We start from the raw sequence: 20,178 nt of genomic DNA, 5'->3' as shown, positions 1-20,178 counted from the left end.
CGTTACCTTGGCCATCGCTTTCACTCAAGAAGGGTGGTCTCACTTTTACATGTGGGTAAGGTTACAGCTAACCCAACAACAGTCGGTAGGTCTAACTTGAAATTCCCATTCCAGATGTGGTTAGCTCATGTTCCTGTCAGAAATCACCCTCAAGTGTGTCTGCTAGCCCCACCTGTCACTACACGAGGTTTTGATAATTCGCAGAGTAAGTGGAGTAGGGTTTCTTTTTTAAATTAATAGCTTGTTGATGAAGATGTTCTTTTCGCCATCGGGCTGGCTCTGATCCCCAGTGACCGCGCTTGCACTGTCCTCACAGCTGCTGGGCTTGGGCTCACTGTTTCCGCCACAGTGTCACTTCCTCTCTGGGTCAGTCTGGGAAGCCTAGAGAAACAAATCCATGGACACACAAATGTGTATAAGGGAGAGGTTTATATACAAGAGCAATTGAACATTGAGAAACATCCCAGCACAGTCCAGATCAAGTCCATACGTCTGACATTAGCCTATATGTCAATCCATAAAGTCCTCTTCAGATTCACGAAACACGTGCAATGATGCTCAATGCAAGATGATCACAAGCTAGTGGGTAGAAAGTCTTTGGATCCAGTGGTGGTGTAAGCATCTCAGCACTGGCAGCAGTCACACGGCTGCTCCAGCACCCAGGGCTGCATCAGGGTAGGTCCATGTGGCTTCTCAGGGATGTCTTGCAGGAAGTGAGCCTTGTCAGTTGAAGCAGGGAATGGGCTAAGGCAGCTGCACCCTGGACTGACCATCACAAAGCAAGAGACCTGAGAACTAGAAAGGCGAGGCTCACCAAGCCATTTATCCCTCCGCCCTTCAATTAACCCCACATGTTTATCGGCCAGGTTGGCACAAAAAACTACCTCAATGCTGCAGAAACTTGTGACTTTGAACACAGCTTACAAGGACAACTCTATGGGGAAAAACAAGTGTATGAGTGGTTTTCTCATCAAGTGATGACAAACCTTGTTATGGACGTCCATCAACTTCCCAAATGGATGAAAATGTTGACTTGTGCATTTGGAATTATTTTCAAAAGGTCAAACTGTTAATCAAGCTTCCTATTTAGAGGTTCTGAAAAGATTGCATAACAGTGCGACAACAAAGGCCTGATTTGTGGCAGATGGGAGACTGGTTTTTGCCACCACGATAATGCACCTGCTCACGCAGCCAACTCAGTGCACCAGTATTTGGCACCACACAGCATTCCTCTCTTGACCTCACTCCGTTCAAATTCTTTTTGTTTCCGAGAATGCATAGGGACACGAAAGGACAACAATTTGATGACAGGCCTAGAAGAGGTGAAGAAAAAAACGAGGGAGGTGCTGTCAGTCATCCAAACAGATGTGTTTGAAAAACGTATCCAAGAATGGGATTGCAGATTTGACAAATGTATTAAGTGTAATGAAGAGTACTTTGAAGATGATAAAGTCTTTTTGTAAAAAAATTTTCAATACACAGCTTCGGGAAAAAAATTCGAGTTTTTTTGGTACCCCTGTGGGCTCTGGCAAGATGTTTCCAGTAGTCATTGGCCTCCTACTAATTGTAAAAAGCCAGGGTTTTCCTCTAGGCCACTCCAGAAGCCGCTTTGCTCCTCAGCTGTAGCATATTACTCCTTGCATCCATGCCAAGTAACAATAACCAAGATAACCAGTGAACAAAGAATGTGGGCTGATTCACACCGGCTACTAAGATCACGTCTTAATGTCTTTGTTAACAGATAATGTCCTCCACAATGGGTCAATAGCAACGGGGCTCAAGTCCAGATCTATATCACATAGGGGATTGTGGCTGGAAGAGCCATGAACTGACTCATCACCAGCAAGTCAGGCTTTACTCCCTCCACGTCACTAGGGTCAGCTGTACTTTGAGGGTCGTCCAAACTGAGGGGCTGGTTTTCTGGCACTGTCAGACAGTGTTTGACTGCTACTCTTAGCTACCCAGTGGCTAATCCCTCAGAAGTGGACTCCCTATTCCTTCCCCGGTTGCTGTTCTTTTTTTAAAATAATTTTATTGGACTAGTACAACTCTTAATACATCCATTGTGTCAAGAACATTTGTACATTTGTTGTCATCAGTCTTAAAACATTTTCTTTCTACTTGAGCCCATGGTATCAGCTCATTGCCCGCCCACCCCCGCACCCTTCCTTCCTCCCTCACGAACCTTTGATAATTTATCAATGATTATTTCTTCATGTCTTGCACTCTGATAAATGCTGTTCACTATGGGAAACCCTGCTGTCTGAAATACTGGCGGCTTAGCTTGCAGCATCGTAGCACCGTGCCGACTGCTCCAAAGTATGACAACCGGACAGATGGTGTGTGGGGGGGTGGTGATCAATATAGTAGAGACGAACAGTGGCTTTCTATGTTGATAATGTGCAGGATATTGATAGCGGCCTTCATTGGAGAACTAGAGGTATTCAGGATATTTGAATCGATGTCAGAACAGTTCTTGGTCCTTGCATGAGAAGGCTAGCAGAATCTCTGTAGCCTGTAATCTTAGACTTGGTACCTGAGGCTTGGTCCTTAAATGGGTATTTTGCCCCAGGATTTCTGGTTGTATGCCCCCCCCCCGCCCCCACTGACTGTGGTTTCTGGCCTATCGGCCATACATGGATTACTCTTGCAAAATGATGGGTGAACCAACCAAACTGAAGCGGGTCTTCATTGAGTTGTCAGAACAGGCTGTGTGTTTGCTAGTAAGTGTTTATTAACATCTGCTACCAGGCACTTAAACATAGGCTTATTTCTGTTTCCCTCACTAAGTAGAGAGATGGTAGGGAAGTAGCTCCTCAACACCACACAGCTCAGTGCCTGCGTGCCCATTCGCAAGAATGGATAGGCTGGGCATCACATTGGCTATTTAGGAACATTGGACTTTGATGGCACCCGATTTTCCAGATGATTGGCTCCCGCGGAATGAATGAGAAAATAGCTTTACTCTCATCTGCAGGTCTGTGGGAACGCTGCTTTCTATGAGACTAGTGTGTGGACACTCCTGATTCTTAACACTGCGCGACTTTAGGAAGCAGAAAACACACAGAACTTTGGGATGTGACATGGGTAGCAACGCATTTTTGTCAGGTGTGATAGCTGTCATCACAACCACAATTTCTTAAAGAATTTTAACCCCAGAACCTATCTTGCGGACTGCAATTTTATGTGGATAATAAAGAACTGGAATGATAAAACAAAATTCAAATGCAAAAACTACACAACATTTTTTAATGGTTTTCTGTTTTATACCATTTTTCCCATTGATATATGTTTGCCTGTTTGAGATATTAAGACTTAGAGATTTTATAAAACAGTAAAAATTTTTAACTTGGGGAGGACACCCCCAAACAAAGGTTGAGTGACCATTCCATCCTGATACTTTGTTTTTTCCGTAGCCGCTGCTGAAAATCCAACTTCTTAATTACCGACTGCTGCTATGTCAGTAATATCACAGGTGCTTAAAACTCTGCCGGCATCGAGTCCAGGCTGACTCAAATTCTGAGACTAATTTTTTCCCCTGCTGATTCTACTTTTTGCTTTAAATAAATCATTTTATTGGAGGCTAGTACAACTCTTAGCACAATCCATACATTCATCTATTGTGTCAAGCACATTTGTACACTTGTTGCCATCTTCATGCTCAAACCATTTTCTTTCTACTTGAGCCCTTGGTATCAGTTCCTCATTTTTGTTCCCTCGCTAACAAACCCTTGATAATTTATAAATTACTAGTATTTTTTTCATGTCTTACGCTGTCCGATATCTCCCTTCACCCACTTTTCTGGTGTATGTCTGCCAGGGAGGGGGTTATATGTAGATTATTGTGATTGATTCCCCCTTTCCACCCTACCTTTCCCTTCCCTTCCTGGTATTGCTACTCTTAAGGGTCCTGAAGGGATCATCTGTCCTGTATTCTGTGTTTCCAGCTCTGACCTGTACCAGTGTATATCCTCTGGTCTAACTGGATTTTTAAGGTAGAATTGGGGTCATGATAGTGGGGAGGAGGAAACATCAACAGACTAGAGGAAAGCTATATGTTTCATTGGTGCTACTGCACCCTGACTGGCTCGTCTCCTCCCCAAGACACTTCTTTTTAAGGGTATAAAATGACTTCTGTCCAGTTGCCTACAGATGAGCCTTGGGTCTCTACTCCGTACTCTCATTCACAATGATGATTTTTTTGTTCTTTGATGCCTGATACCTGATCTTATCGACACCTGAGACTGTAACTATTGAAGGGAGTAGAAAGCCCAGCTAGTGGTTTTGAACTGCCTGCCATGCAGATCGCACACAGCCCAACTCGTAACCACTTACACCACCGGGGCTCTTTCATGAGTGATGGGCTCTAACAAATGAATTAACTTTCTCACAGTCTAGAAAGCTGAGACTCCAAATGGCAGTTGCCAGCTCTAGGAAAAGGCTTTCTTCATCAGCTCTGCTGGGATGCTCTGGTGTCTGCAGCTTCTTTCCTGGTTCCTCGGAGACCTCCACGTGGCTTGGCATTGGTCTTACCCATCTCGGCTCTACTTACCATTTCACCACATTCAGATCTCAAGAGAGATGTTAATGACACACCCACTACTAATACTGGCTCATTAACATAACGGAACGCAACCTCTTCTCAGTTGAGATGATGATCTTCGCAGGTATAGAGGTTAGGATTCACAGCACATACTGGGGGTCTGGGGTGAGACGTCGTTCAACCTATGGACATTATATGGTAGTGGAAGCGACTCTTCGGAGAGCACTTTGGTCAGTTCATGAGATCCTGGGTAAGAATAGCAGCTCCTCATCTAGACAGAGCTCCTATGAATATAGAGAGAAACATTTCAGAGAGAGGATGCTGGCAAGTTCTAAATCTGAAACACGTCAGGCTGAAGGCTCCTTACTCCCTTCATTGCAGGTCAGACAGCAGGCTGCTGGCTCACATGCCCAAGAACCAGATGTCAGAGGCTGATGAGTTAGATGGAAGAGAGAGTGGGTGTGTGTTTTCTAGAACTTCTATATCTTGGTTCCCTCCAAGGAAATAGATTGGTTTCCAACTGATTGTTTGCTCCCATCAGCTCACCAAATGTAGAATCATTACATTATGGAAGAACAGAACAGATAGTCCAATCTCTGCCAAACCACTGGGAAACCTAGTCAAGTCGACACACAAGATTAACCATCAAAGTAATTACCCACAATTCGGGAAGTTTGATTTATAATTACCAGGCTGGCCCTGAACCACTGAGGCAAACATCTCATTCCTAGTTTCTTCATGGACAAGAACCCCTCTGATGTCAGTGGGACACATGGGGCACCTATTTTAGAGGCGTCAGACATTTCCTCCGAAAGCTATCTTTCAGTGACCTCACACAGGTTGTGAGAAAAAACATGTCCTTACCAGTGTACTAAGATGTTGACAATAAACTGCTTAAGCAACGCAGAATTCAACAACAACAAACCCACGATGAAGAGAGTGAGCTTAGAGGTAGAAAAAGAAATGGAAAGTCCTGGCGTCCAGGAACTGCGACTCCAAGCAAGCAATCAATCCTTTCCTCCTGGGCCAGGCTCACGGGCGTTTCCCCGCCATGCTTAGAGCTAAGTGGGCCTCTCCCCTGGAGTCCTTGGTCAAAGCTACTCTGCTGCTAGAGCTGTTGATGAAACACATTCGTGATGCAGAGTTTGTTCTCAACCAGGATGGCTTTATTGCTGACCGTCTTGTATAGTATCTTCATCTGTACCAATAGCAGAAAGCCTAGGGGAAGGGAGAAACCCACTTGAGTGAGTGATCTTGCAATTTCCCCACGAGCGGCCCATCCTCTCCCCTGTCACTAAGCCACAGAGCCTTATTTGATTCCAGGGCAGCTGGCTTGGGTTTGGGGGTTTCTGTGAGCAATGATGGGGTTTTACCTGGGTTGAGCTCAGCAGGAAGCAATGGACTCTTTCCCCTTATTACCGACCATGCTCCCCAAACGCTGTCCCCGAGAGACTTCCCAAAGGGGGGCAGGACTGGGGGGTTGCACTCTAAAGAAAGAGCAGTGACGTTTCCATTTGGTCCGATGTCTTCATTCAGGGCGCTGTGCTTTTGTCTCAGCTCAACGACTGTCTTCACTCAGAGCCTCTGATGCAGTCCATGGCTTCCAGGTGACCTCTTCTCGTGGTGGGACAGTCCATGCTCCCACCACAAGGTGGCAGGATACCCTTGGCTAAACTCCGGTCATATGGAAACCTGGCTCAGTGCCAATAGTGGCTTAGTGACACTAGGTTAGAGTAGAAACCCCGGCAGGTTTTGAGGTGAGGGCTGTAACTTTCTACTGGAGTAGAAAGCCTCATCTTCCTCTGTATTTTATCTTCTTCGGATTTCAGTAATTGTGTCAGGCTTTTGGATCTATAATGCTCTCATGTTTCTGGCAGCACACTTTTAAAGATGTCTCCACACTAGCCTGGTGGGAGCTTTCCAGAGTTACCAGCCTTTTGCTTCACGCAACTAGAAGGCCATGAAGTCAGAGCACAGGTGTCAATCAATAGGCACAGCTTGATTCAGTGCATGACCACAGTGGGGCCAGAGGAAGGAACCTGGGGCTGTAAAGGCCGAGGCACGGGGCTGCTAACCGCAAGGTCACTGCGAGTCAAAATCTACTCATGTGAGTGAGTTTGGGTTTTGGTGCTGTTTGTTTATAAATGGGGGCCAGGACCTCTGCTAAGCGCTGGAGATCACTTCATCTCTTCTCGGAGACACGAGAGAGGGATTCAGCAGATAGGAAAGCCATCTTGTCTCTCTCTAGACCTAGAGCTCTCTCTCACTCTCTGACATCGAGTCGATGCCTCGATGCTGACTCTTAGTGATCCTTCTCCACTCCGTGGGTTTCCGAAACTGAACTATTAACGGGAGTAGAAAGCCCAGTCTTTCTCCTTCGGAATTGCTGGTGGTTTCGAACCGCCCACCACATGGACCGCAGCCCAGCAGGTAACCACTACAACATCAGGGCTCTTGCCCACCCTGACTCATGAAGAGTTAGTTCCCAGTGTTCTGCTAAAGTCTTGTTCTGAGGATCAGCTACACAGTTCTTTGGTCAGGTCGTCATTGTTCATGAAGTCTTTATTATGCTCTGATGTGGGACCCCAAATCTCTACCAAACTGCAAAAGCATTCTTACACCCTCAGGCCCCTCGGAGGCCTGGTGGCATGGTGGGGGCTCAGTCTCAGGAGCCCACGGGGTCAGTTCTACCCGGCCAGAGGGTTGCCATGAGTCGGCACTGAATTGACGGCCGTGGGTTTGGTTTGGGCTGACTCTTACCGTCCCAGCAAGGCCACATGCTTTGCCTGAAACAAAACCAACCCTTCATCCCTCCTTTGAGGCAAAGGCCATGTAATGTTGATGTCACCAAAATGTACACTACTGGCCATTCCCCCAAAGAAGTCAGGTGGGTAGAAGTCCACTGGGGTGCTTGTTAGTAACTGCTTTGTTCTCAGCAAGTCCATAGGGAAACTGGGGCGGTTACAAAGCGAATTCATTGACACCTAAGAATCAGAAAGAGGCTTTGTAGACTCTAGACCATGGGTCCTCAAATCCCGCCAAGGATATTTATCCAGGCCGCCGGGTGTTTGTGCCCCATTTTGTTTTTTACTTCAAAATAAAATATGTGCAGTGTGCATAGGAATTTGTTCTTTTTTTTTTTTAACTATAAACTGGCCCTGCAATGGGTCTGAGGAACGGTGAACTGGCCCCTTGTTTAAAACATTTGAGGATCCTTGCTCTAAACCATGGAAGGATGCCTCCTTCAAAATGAGCGAATTTGAAGATTTCCAAAAGAAACCCCCTCCCTTTTCCCATCGGCTTCTTCCTTCAGGGGACCAGTGATAGATGAAATCATCGCTTCGGAAATCTTGTGAAGGGCTGGCGGCTAGTAAACCAGTCACTGCTGGTCCCCTGCCCCTTCATTCTGCGACACCGGAGTCATATGCCTGCGGAGTCAAGAGAGGCCAGACCTATGTGAAGTGTATGTCACACAACCCAGGATTCCACAGGCGGCTCTCTCGGAGTTGGGGCACAGGACTCACCCCAGAGCGTTCCATCCTTACTGCCCTCGGTTCCACCCTCCCCCCCTCAACCTTCTCCCTTTCTACCCAAACACCCATTCCAGGGCTCTGGACACCCTGCTTCTGTGGAGGTGTGGTTCGACCAGGCTCCCTGCCCATACAGAAAGCCTGCAAACACCCTCCTCCAGAAGCGTCAGCGTGCAGCGTAGCATCTGAAAATCGCCGTGAGTCCTGCAGGAACTATCCTGAGCTGCTTTACTTGGCCCAGATTGGCTTTTCCCAGAGCTGCCCTCCCTCTGTCAGTTAACCAGGGGGCATCCCCGGACCAGCTCTCTTACAGAACAGAAGCATCAAGGACTTACCCTGCTTCCCCTGACTGTGCTCCCTCAGGCCTCTGCGCCTCTGCATAGAGAACTCCTCCTCCGGGCAGGGCCCTCTCTCCGCCACCTCGACGAGCTGTTGTGACTTGTCCTTGGGGAAACAGTTCAGGTGTCAGCCTCCATGGTCGTCCGGCTCCCCTAGGCCGTCTCTTTCTGCGCCCCTCACCCTTAAGACCCCTCACCGAGCCTGCAGCAGTGGCCTCACATCCTCTCGGGCCTGGTTCCCGACAAGCTCGCTGTTCTCTTGCGGTGGTGACCGAGTGCGAGTGTGACTTACCTTCTTCCCACCTGCAGCTGCTCTCTCCACGTGGGAGGGGCTCCCCTGTGCTTGTTGATGCGGGTAGTGACAGAGGACCCATAGGCCCCGAAGCCTTAAGTGACTTTGGGCTAGAGCGCTGTTTTCAGGGCAGAGCTGGGATTCCCCAACCGAGTGCCAAGACTGAGCAAGAGTGCCATGCCCTTTTCACTGCTGGGACCCAACTACGTGGAGGAAGTTCAGTCAGCCCACCGTCCCTACGGCATGGCAGACAAGCCCCCACCCCACGCGCAGCCCCTGGGGTGAAACAGGTGTGCTGTCTTTTCTCTAGTCCATGTTCAACACACCTGTCCATTTTGGTGGGCCTAGGAGAGCTCCCGGTGGCTCGGTTCAAGACAGCATCCCCTGTGGCTGGCTGTGTGGAGTTGTGGCCTCTGCTCCTCACAAGGGAGAGCCCAAGCTTGTGAGTAAGGAAGACTGAAGAGGGATCGTCGCACCTGAATGATGGGGCTGCTGGCGCCACTCTGCGCTTCCCACCCGTCCACACCAACGACTGCAGGGGCAGCTGACGGGCTCAGCTGCCAAGCTTTCAGCAGGCCACCACTTAGCCTGCTGTGCCACCAAGGTTCCTTCCATAGGAAAGTTGGGCCAAATCATTTCTCCTCTCGTTGGGAATTTACTCATAAAGCATAGCAAAAGCCCAGTCATCCAGCCGCCTGCCAGTACAGTAGGCAGAACAGAGCTTCATCACCAAGGCCTTGCCCAAGTGTGATCTGGCTGACCCAGAACCTGCTGAATACCACCGATTCGTTTTCCACAGATCCCCACTCCCGATCCCCACTGCCACTCCACTTTTCTTTGGCTTAACCTCTGCAGCCCTTCAGTCAAGAAGAGGCCATACTTCCATGACGTCCCCATGACCATGAGGACAGTAGGTCAGGGGAGAAGGAATGGGCATTGAGGCGCTTCCCCACCCATAAAGAGAAAGAGTGGTTTCCCTTGACCCTTCTGTTGGCTTCTTCACTTAAGACCCATCAAAAGTTCTATCTAAATAAGTTCTCAACATTCCACTGTCCCAGAGACGCGTGTCAGGGATGCTCTGGGTTTTCATGATTTCAAGAGTTGTAGAGTTGTAGAAATTGCTAATATTTCTTGAGCCCTGACTGACTATACCAGGTGGTATGCTCAGTGCTTTATGTGAATCATCTCACATGTGAACACTTCCATGTTCTAGAGTGCAATCTAAGCCCAGTTGTTAGATGAGAAAACCGAGCCTGAGAGGAACTTGTCCAATGTCTCATCGGAAATGGTAGAGTTCGCATCCAAACCGAGGCTCGCCTGACTTGAGAAGGCAAAGTAAAATGCCATGACATGCAAAGATCTAGAGTGAGGAAACCAAAAAGGAAGAACACACTCAGCAAATCTTCAACTGAAGGGGGAAAAAACGCAAGCTTCAAGTTGCAATATTAGAAAATTCTGTGGGCAAATTATTGAATGGTACAGGAAACGTCAAAAGATGGTAGAAGGAATATACAGAGTCACTGTACCAACAAGAACTAGTCAACATGCCACCAGTTCAAGAAGTAGCATATAAGCAAGAATCAATGGGGCTGAAGGAAGAAGTCCAAGCGGCACTGAAAGGATTAGCCAACAACATGATTGATTCCAGGAATTGAGGGAACACCAACTGAAATGTTTCAAAAAGCTGACGAAGTATTCTTCAGAAGCACACACTCATCTGTGTCAGGAAGTTTGGAAGACAGTTACTTGTCCAATTGACCAGAAGAGATCCATATTTGTGCCCATTCCAAAGAAAGGTGAGCCAACGGAATTCTTAAACTATAGAAAAATACCAGACATGACATTTAAGTAATCGCTTGTCAAAGATCATCCAACAATGGCTGCAGCAGTTCATTAACAGCCACCAGAAGTTCAGACCTGATTCAGAAGGGGACGTGGAATGAGGGATGTCATTGCTGATGTCAGATGCATCTTGGCTGGAAGTAGAGAACACCGGAAAGATATGTACTTGTGTTTCCTTGACTCTGCCAAGACACTTGACTGTGTAGATAATAAACCATGGATAGCCTTGGGGGGGGGGTAATGTCAATTTCAGAACACTTAATTTTTCTCACTCAGAACTTGTATATGGATCAGGAGGCAGTTGGGCTGACAGAAAAGAGGACTAATGCATGGTTTAAAATCAGGAAAGGTCCCCAATAAAATGATTTTTTTTTAAGTCAGGAAAGGTGTGCCTCAGGGTTGTATCCTCTTACAGTTTGTTCAATCTAAGGTGTGCCTCGGGGTTGAATCCTCTTACAGTTTGTTCAGTCTGTGTGCTAAGAAGATCATCAGAGGAGCTGGACTATATGAGGAAGAAGGTGGCATCAGGATGGGAGGAAGGCTCATTCACAACCTGCAGTATGCAGATGACAGCACCTTGCTTCCTGAAAGTGCGGAGGACTTGAAGCACTTAATAACTCAATGTGAAGAAAATAATATCATCACAAATTGATCAATAGGGAAACATCTTGATTAATCAAGAAAATAGTGACGTTTTCAAGGATTTCATCTTGCTTGGATCCACAATCAATGTTTATGGAAGAACCAAAAGACACATTGTGTAAATCAGTTGCACATGCCCTTTTAAAAGTGTTGAACAGCAAGGATGCTGTTTTGAGGATGAACGTGCACCTGACCCAATCCATGGTATTTTCAATTGCCTCCTACACATGTGAAAGTTGGACATTGAATAAGAAAGACCAAAGAATAGTTGGTGCATTTGAATTATGTGGTGGTGAAATATTGGAAATACCATGAACTGCCAATATAACAAACATGTTTGTCTTGGATGAATATAGTGTAGTCAGAATGCTCTTCTGAGGCAAGGGTGTTGAGATTTCATTTGATGTACTTTGGACATATCACTAGAGAGACCAGTCCCTGGAGAAGGACATCATGGGAGTGTGAAGAGGCAGTGAAGCCACCATCTGAAGTTACAATCTCTATTGGACAGCGGAGGGACCCAGGAAAAGTGACTTTCCCAAAGTCACAAAGACAATAGCTTGCCGAGCTCCAGACCATTCTCTAAATGTGACCTTATCCTGTCTCTTCATACTTGATATACATTGACTTCTAAAAACTTATCTTTATGTGTATGATCACTAATTTGAAAATGACTTCTTGGTTAAAAAAAAATCAACACAGAGACTCAAACTAGAAAGTAAACGTCTCCCCAAGTCCTATGCCCCAGAGATATCTTCACTAAGGGGACACCTTAATCTACAAAGGGAGATGTTTTTTCTATGCCACCCCCCATATTCTTTGAGACATTAAAAATCTCACTCGAGGCCCTTGCAGCTGTCGCCTAATCTTGAGATGAACTGACGCCACGGAGTGGAGCCAGGCCCGCTGTACCTTGTCTGAGGCCGCGTCACAGGGCCAGAGCTTGACTTAGTGAGGGCAGTGCAGTGAGTGTGGTCAGTGGGTCTCCGAAGGGGGGGGGGGTAGGAAGCACAAGTACAGTGGAGAACGAGCTGACTTCCAAGGCATCTGGGATTGATTATTCCAGCGAGATGCCAAAACAGAGAGAGCAATCCTTGTGCTGCTTCTCAACATCTGAGCTTTGGCAGCGGTCCTATGGCTTTGCTCAGCAGTTCTTGAGGAAAGAGATGGAAGCTTGTTTCAGGGGAAGGGAACCTTTCCTGACTCAACTTCTACTACAGCAGAGTCCTTCAAGGACTCTCTTTACCCCCTTATTTGGGTGCTTTGTCGCCCTCCCGCAGTACTTCGCTGGGTTGGATAATTCCTTGCAGGGGGCACACAGAACTCACAAACGATCCTCACAATTATGGGGCTTGTTAAACACGTTAGCAGGTTACAGTTTAGGTGAGAAGTGCTCAGGATACAGTTGTTCAGTCAGGACGGTTTATGTTCTGTCGTGCCTACAGGCGGGCCCCTCTCTGGACCTCAGCTTCTTGGCGTGGCCTCTGCTCAGCTCAGACAATGCCACAAAGTTCATTTGGTGCTGTTTCATTAGCCCCAAAGACATGCCACTCTGCTGTAAGCCTCAATCCAAAGGCACTCAGTTCCAGCCCAAGGCCCCAGGAAAACCCAGCTCCCCCAGTTAAGTGCCTCGAGGTACCCTACTCAACAAAGCCGCCTCCTGCCCCAAAGCACTCTGCTTTCCTTGCTCTTTCAGCTGGGAAGTCCACTGCTCTGTCTCATGCTTTGGCCCCTGGTTCTGCTGCTCCTTGGCCACTCCTTGTGGTGTCGAAGCTGTCTTCTGGACCAAGGAGGCTCACTGTGCAAGGATCTCAGGGTGCAAAAGATGCACCCCACTCTTCTCTTATTGGTAGTGAAGTCCTCTAGCTCCTGCTCCAGAGAGGGCTCATTTTATACCCTGCTGGATGCACTCACACGTGGCTGACAAAACGGGTTCCAGCATAACACCAGTTGTGAGGATGGCTGGTGCTTTGTTTTGTTTTACATAAGACCTTGGTGAGATGGAGCCAATGCAACATTATTTTTTATAAATTCCTATTGTATCTATCACAGAGTGTCAGCTGGACTTGGCTACAATGCTTGGCATTGTATGGGATAAATACATATCATAACAGTAGGCCCCTATAACACCGGATTCTAAGGGACTACAAGGGAAGAGCTACAGGTAGTCCCCAATTTACAATACATTTGAGTTAAAGATGAACCGCACTCGCAGCACCTTACCATTAGTAAGGTGTACTACACACAACACGGTCGTGTGAAATTTGCTAACATTATCACTCTCAGACATTCCTTTACTGCTCACAACACTGTGGCCTGGTCTACAATAAAGTCAGTGTGGTGTCAAGCGTCATAATGGATAACATGTTGGGAAATGTCCAATTGTGACAACAGACAGCCATTGAACTGTACACCTGCCCGACAGCTGGTAAAGCTCCACCCTCATTGTAATAACACTGTTGCCCACCGTGCCATAGACGAGGTGATGTTGACCCTACACACAACAGAATGAGACAACTGCCCGGTTCTGCTCCTAGCCTCACAATTGTTCTTATGTTTGAGACCACTGTTGCAGCCACTGTGTCCATCCAGCTTACTGAGGGCCTCCTCTTTTGGGCTGCCCCTCATACTTTAGGAAACATGATGTCTTTCTCTAGGGACTGGTCTGCCTTGACAACATGTATAAAGTGAGAGGGGGACTCACCATCCTTGCCTCTAAGACCAGGCATGATCTTACTCAGAGTTTCTAACTGTGAGAAGCACCAGCTAGCTGTTCCTGTGCAGTGGAGTCATTCAAGTTGCTGTACCTATAACACCTGCACTATTTATACCCCCGGTAGCATAACTCTCAAAAGAATCGTGGCACCGCAGGTTCTTTTTGGGTATTCATTAAAGTCTAACTGTCCATTTATATCTGATGTTTTCAACACTCAAAGACCAATAAAGATCAGTTGTATAAAGATGCTGATAACAACAGGCAGTAATACTGGAAACTAAAAGTAAAATGAGGCCTTTGACCTACAACCACTTTCACTGAGAGTTTCCAGAATGGAAGCCTACCGTAAGTTCGGGACTCGCTGCAGCTACCACCCTCCCCCTCCCCCCCCCCCACACTGGACTGGACCCGATCCCCTGCTAGCAGAGGCAGTTTGCTTAACTAGCAGCAATACCAGGAGTGCCTCCCCCGACTGGAAGCATCCAGGAAAAGCTTTGATGGGCACAGATCCATGGGAAGGGCCACGTTCAGAACTCACCTTTGCAGGAGGATAAGGAGCTGCTTTGTCTCTCTGCTTTTAGGATGCTCACGTCCATATATAAAGATTTGAATTATCAGACACTGTAGGGAGTTAAAAACAAGACCAAAAAACCTCCTTAATTGCAAGCCAAACTCAGCAGGGGACCAATGAAACTGAGCGTCACAAGATTACATTTCAAACGGGAACGCCTATGCCGTATTTCACAGGCTCCCTAGCAAGGGGGTTAGAGAGTCTAGACCGAAGGCTGGTTAGGCACCCTCTGCACCTCTCACGGTGCCTGCCTGGTACTCCATACGTGGGTGCGGGAAGCTGCGCAGGAGACCGACGGCAGCCCTCTGGAAAAGGTGGCTGTCAGAGTGGTTTCCCTCGGAGGTTCCAAACAACTGTAACCAAAGAGTGCATACACGTGAAATCTGGACACGTGTCCCAAATTTGCATTGGGCCCTATTCTTAGGTACTTTTCCATTTTATAACTGAATTCTGCTTCCGGCCAAGATGGAATAATAGGGATCAGATGTATCATCCTGCTGGAGACAAGCAAACACAGACAAAGCTGACAGGATATGGGTGAGGTTAGCCGGGCACTGGGGATCAGGCAACAAATGACAGTGACCTCTAAGACGCAGAAGTCACATGGAGTCAGTCCTCAGAGTCCCGCCAGGCTGTAATGCGGCAGGGAAACCAAGCTGAGCTCCAGAGACTCTCTCAGTTGAAAGAGAGCTGAGAGTCCTGGGAGATTGGCAGCACATCTCACCAAGAAGAGGTGGTGGCTCAGAAAAAGAGCATCTGCTGTGGGCCCCCTTCAGGTATTCATGCTTGTGAGGATACTACCCAGGGCTGCAGAATCATCCACAGGGATCCGCCAGCATGACCTTATGCTTACACAGGACCAATTCACCCTCCCACTTCCATCAAGTCGACACGACTCATAGCAACTCTGAAGGGCAGGGTCGAACTGCCCATGTGGGTTTCTGGGACTTTAACGCTTTACGGGAGTAGAAAGCCTTCTTTCTCCCACAGAGCGCCTGGTAGTTTAGAACTGCTGACCTTGTGGTAGGTATCCCAATATGCAACCCACTATGCTAACAGGGCTTCTGGGTCATAATTAGGTCTAGGCTAAATGCTCTCAAAAGAGTTTTGCTGGTACAGTAATTGAGTGCTAGACTGTTCACAGAAAATGGTTGGTGGTTCCAAGGGGGCAAGACCTGGTGACCTGCCTCCTCAAACGTGACAGTGAAGAAAACTCGAAGGGGCAGTTCACCTTCAATAACAACACACGCTGCTTTTCTCCCATCTAACACAGTTTAAAAGCAAGGCCCAAATAGTTCCCAAGTAATTTGAATTCCAGAACAAGGTTGGAGAAGGTTGAAGATCTAACAAGATAAGCTTATGATATGTCTAAAATCCACATAGAGATGATCAGGCATGCAAAGAAGTGGACAACTATGACTCAGAAGGAGAAAAACTGATGAATTAAAACCAACTCAGAACTGACAACAGAGGGTCACATTAAAAGAGAATGGTTATTTTAATTGTATTTTGTAAATTCAGAAAGGGAGCCCTTGTAGTCCAATGATTTAAGCCTCAGGCTGCTAGCCACAGGGAAGGTTGGTTCAAATCACCCAGCTGCTCCATGGAAAAAGGATGAGGCTGAATATGTGTCTACAGATTTATAGTCTTGCAAACCCTAGGTAAGATTGCTACAGATCAGAAATGGCTAAATAGCAAAGGGTTATTGTTTTTTTAATATGTTCTAAAAGTTAAGCAGGCCCCACACTGAGGTGAAACACAAAGGGAATGCAACAGAGCAGCAAGGGGAGCAAAGCAACAAAATCCCTAAGGAATCCTGAAAACAGACTTCCCACTCAGAGGGCAGGGCTGGGTACCTCATCAGACTCGGTCTGAAAACATACATAAGGGTCAGCAGAAAGATGTGGAACTGTTTATAGGTCTTTCTTCTCCTTTTTTCCCTATGTCTATCTATATAAGATAGGCAAGATAAACAATCCCCAAAACAATGGGACTGACAGTTCCAGGGGGACACGGGAGAAGAGTGGGCAAAGAAGGGGAGAGAAAACAAACCCAGGGACAAGGGAACCACAAGAGATCTCAAATCTATGGCAAGGAGGGTGTAGAATGCCTGGTGGGGTTTGATCAAATGCAATGCAGCCGAGAGGAATTACTGAGTCAAATGAAGGTCAGACACGATGGTAGGACAGGAGGAAAGTGAAAGGAAATAGAGGAAAGAACTAGGAGGCAAAAGACATTTTTATAGAAGTATAAATATAGGAATATACATATATAAATATATAATGATAGGGATATAGACCAATGCACATCTATTTATATGTTAAGTATTAAGGAAGCAGACAGATATTGGGTCTCTACTCAAGTACTCCCTGAACACAAGAACACTTTGTTCCAATAACCTAGCATTTTGGGACGGCTCACCTTCCCACAAAGATTACTAAAGACGAAATGGGTGCATAAGCAAATATGATGAAGAAAGCTGATGGTGCTCAGCTATTAAAAGATAGACCATCTGTCGTCTTAAAAGGCTTGAAGTTAAACAAGTGGCCATCTAGCAGGGAAGCAACAAAGCCCACATAGAAGAAGCACACCAGCCTGTGTGATCACAAGGTGTCGATGGGATTAGGTATTAGGCATCAGAAGACCCAAAATAATCTTACCGATGTGAATGAGTGGGGTCAGAGTGGAGATCCAAAGTACTGTAGATAAATGACATCTCCTCACAGAAGGGTCACAAGGAAGAGACAAGCCAGTTAGGGAGCAATACAGCACCAATGAAACATACAACATTCATCTAGTTCTTTAAAGCCCTTTCTCCACCCCCACCCCCCGCCACTATCATGACCCCAGTTCTACCTTACAAACCCGGTTAGACTGGAGCATGTACACTGGTACAGATAAGGGCTCGCAGCACCCAGAATCGAGGAGAGATAAACCCCCCAGGAGCAGTAATGGGAATAGTGATACCCTAAGTATAGGGGGAAGGTGGGATGAGAAGGGGATGAAACGGGAAACCCATGACAAGGATTGATATATAACCCCCAGGGGGATAAACAATAGAAATGTGGGTGAAGGGAGACAGTGGACAGTGTAAGATATAAAAACAGTGTAAGATATAAATTTATAATTTATCAAGAGTTCACAGGAGCTGATACCAAGGGCTCAAGTAGTAAGAAAATGTTTTTTAAATGATGATGGCAACATATATACAAATGTTCTTGATACAATTGATGTATGGATTGTTCTAAGAGCTGTAAGAGCCCTCAATAAAACAATTTATTAAAAAGTTAAGCAGGGACATGGAAGATAAAAAATGTCAAAACAAATTTCTGAGGATGAGAATTACAATGTCTGAGAGCAAAATACATTGGCTGGGGTTAACAGCAGCTATGATGTATCAGTGAAGAAAAGATCAGTGAACTTGAAGATGTAGCACTAGAAACTATCAAAAATGAAACAGAGGAAAGATTATTTTTTAAAATGAAGAGAGCATACGTCCCCCATGGGATAGTTTTGAACAAATTAAAGTGCATGTAATTGGAGTTCCAGAGCAGAAGAGAAAACATTTTTGATCAAATAAAAGGCCAAACATTTTCCAAATTTAATGAAAACTGAAGGTCCTGAAGACCTAAAGGGATCAGTGAACCACAAGCACAAGAAACAAACAAACAAACAAACAAAAAGGACATCAAGGCATGAGAAATGAGCATTTCTCAAAAGCAGTGAGAAGGAAAAAATGGTAAACGCAATTAGAGAAAGACCTTACTGACGTGTGGAACACACATCTGAATGACAGGAGACATAACCCACACAAGAGGACAGTAAGCCATTTCTTTAAAGCTCGGAAAAAACAGCCTGGATAAGAGTGTGTTTCTGGACAAGATGGAGTATCAGGGATCAGATTTACTCTCCCACCTGAAATTCCAAGGGGCGAAAGGAGAATCCACCAGACAAAATACATAAACGTTGTTTGTAAGACACTTGACATTGCACAACACAAAGAGTGATCCTCAAGAGAGAGAAAACAAGTTGCTTCCTTAGCTTGATTTTCCACTAGAGCCAGAATATCAGTGCTCTAGGGAAGCTGTGATAACCCAAAGGTGATACGGACCATGTCATGTGAAGAGCCATGGTCATACTATACTTGACCCTGATCAAAAAGCTGCGGAAACCGAAAGAGCAAAGGAGAAAAATTGATGTTAACTATGCTGCTATTGCTAAGTGATATGTCAAGAGAGACCAGTCCTCGGGGAAGGACATCATGCTTGGTAAAGCAGAGGGGCAGCGAAGAAGAAGGCGGCCCACAGGGAGCTGGATGGACACAGTGGCTGCAGCACTGGGCCCCAGCACAGGAACAGTTGTGCTATGGCACAGGACCGTGCAGTGTTTCGTCCTGTTGTGCCCAGGATCCCTCTACATCGGAGCTGACTCGGAGGCAGCGGACAACACCTCTAGGTGTTAGGGTGCAGGGGGGTTCTCATCTTCCTGTTTCTATTGGCCAGTTAGTTCTTTGATCCTGCATTAACACCCTAAACTAAAAGCACTGCTCTCAAGTCTCTACCCTAGAAAACAGAGTAGGACTCCTTCTGCTGTAGGGTGCCACGTCTTTGTGGTGGGGACATGCTGGTGGGTTCAAAGTACCCCCATCTTCTGATTAGCAGCCTGGTGCTTTAACCATTGTACCACCAGGGCTCCTTATTTTGTAACATGGAAGAAAAGAAAGGACTTTTCTTAAAAAAGGAAAGAACAAAGACAAACAAGAAGAAAAGGAAGGTGGGAGGGAGGCATGGAGGGAGAAAGGAAGGGAGGAAAGAAGGGGGTGGGTGGGGAGAGGCCCCTCAGTGGTTTCTAAGTCCAAGAGGAAAATGTAGCCAGCCAGCCAGCCCTTTACCTTCTTTAGCAGCTGAATTGCTTTCCGGAGCTCTCCTTTGGCAAAGCAGATCTTGCCCAAGTTATAAAAGGTTTGAGCGACCTCTTTGCTGCACCCACCATGGCTGATGACCTGGGACTTCAACAGCGCCTTCATCAGCGTGTAAGCCTCCTAGGCGATGGAGAGGGAGAGTCAGCCCAGCATTTCGAAAGGAACACGTGGTGCTAAGTCACCTGTCACCCACTCCATGAGTTCTACCACAGTGTCCTGGACCCCCAGGACCAGTCAGCTGGGACATGCCACCTGAATGACTTGTTTCTATGAAAAGTGAAAGTTTATCAATAATAATAGTCCGTGTAGATGTGTATAATGTTGTTTCGTCTTAATGGCTCCCCTTTGAGAGAGGAACGATCATTGCACTCATTTTACAGAGGGAAGAGAGACTGATAAAAGCTAAGTGCGCTGTCTGAACTCCATCATCTTCATTTATACTCATGAACATTTTATTTTTGAGAAATTTCAAATCTTCACAAGAACAGAAAGACTAGCACAAGGAATACCCAATAAAGTTTTCACTAGGATTCACCTATGGCTACCATTTGACCACTCTCTCTCTCTGCACACACACGTCAGCATACATACATGTAATCAATCTAATGCTCAGTAGATATTGTCTCAGAAGAAAGACCCCTTCCTAAGTTAACTACAATCACACGACCACTCTCGGTCAATGGTACAGGGATACGGTGCTGCTGTTGCTGTTGGGTGCTATGGAGTTGGTTTCAACTGAGAGCGACCGTGCGCCCCACTGAACACAACACCGCCTGGTCCTGC

At 46.5% G+C, this 20,178-nt stretch overlaps 1 protein-coding gene across 4 annotated transcripts in view; it reads right to left on the bottom strand.

The window, feature by feature from the left end:
- Positions 1-2,873: 2,873 nt before the first annotated feature.
- TTC23L (tetratricopeptide repeat domain 23 like) overlaps positions 2,874-20,178 on the bottom strand; it is a 54,366-nt gene continuing 37,061 nt past the window's right edge. For 3 of the 4 annotated variants that reach the window (XM_075540918.1, XM_075540921.1, XM_075540920.1), the window contains exons 10-13: positions 19,366-19,515; positions 14,442-14,524; positions 8,409-8,517; positions 2,874-5,761 (exon numbers count right to left, since the gene is read on the bottom strand). In XM_075540918.1, the coding sequence (XP_075397033.1) occupies positions 8,433-8,517; positions 14,442-14,524; positions 19,366-19,515 (318 nt within the window). In that variant the 3' untranslated portion in view covers positions 2,874-5,761; positions 8,409-8,432. Of the gene's footprint in view, positions 5,762-5,863; positions 7,972-8,408; positions 8,518-14,441; positions 14,525-19,365; positions 19,516-20,178 lie in introns of those variants that run through there. The other variant, XM_075540919.1, reaches the window with a different exon arrangement.

Source organism: Tenrec ecaudatus, chromosome 2 (genome assembly GCF_050624435.1).
Source record: "Tenrec ecaudatus isolate mTenEca1 chromosome 2, mTenEca1.hap1, whole genome shotgun sequence".
Lineage (NCBI taxonomy): Eukaryota > Metazoa > Chordata > Mammalia > Afrosoricida > Tenrecidae > Tenrec > Tenrec ecaudatus.
The sequence above is the reverse complement of the archived record's forward strand: the minus strand, read 5'-3'. Positions and strand labels throughout refer to the sequence as shown.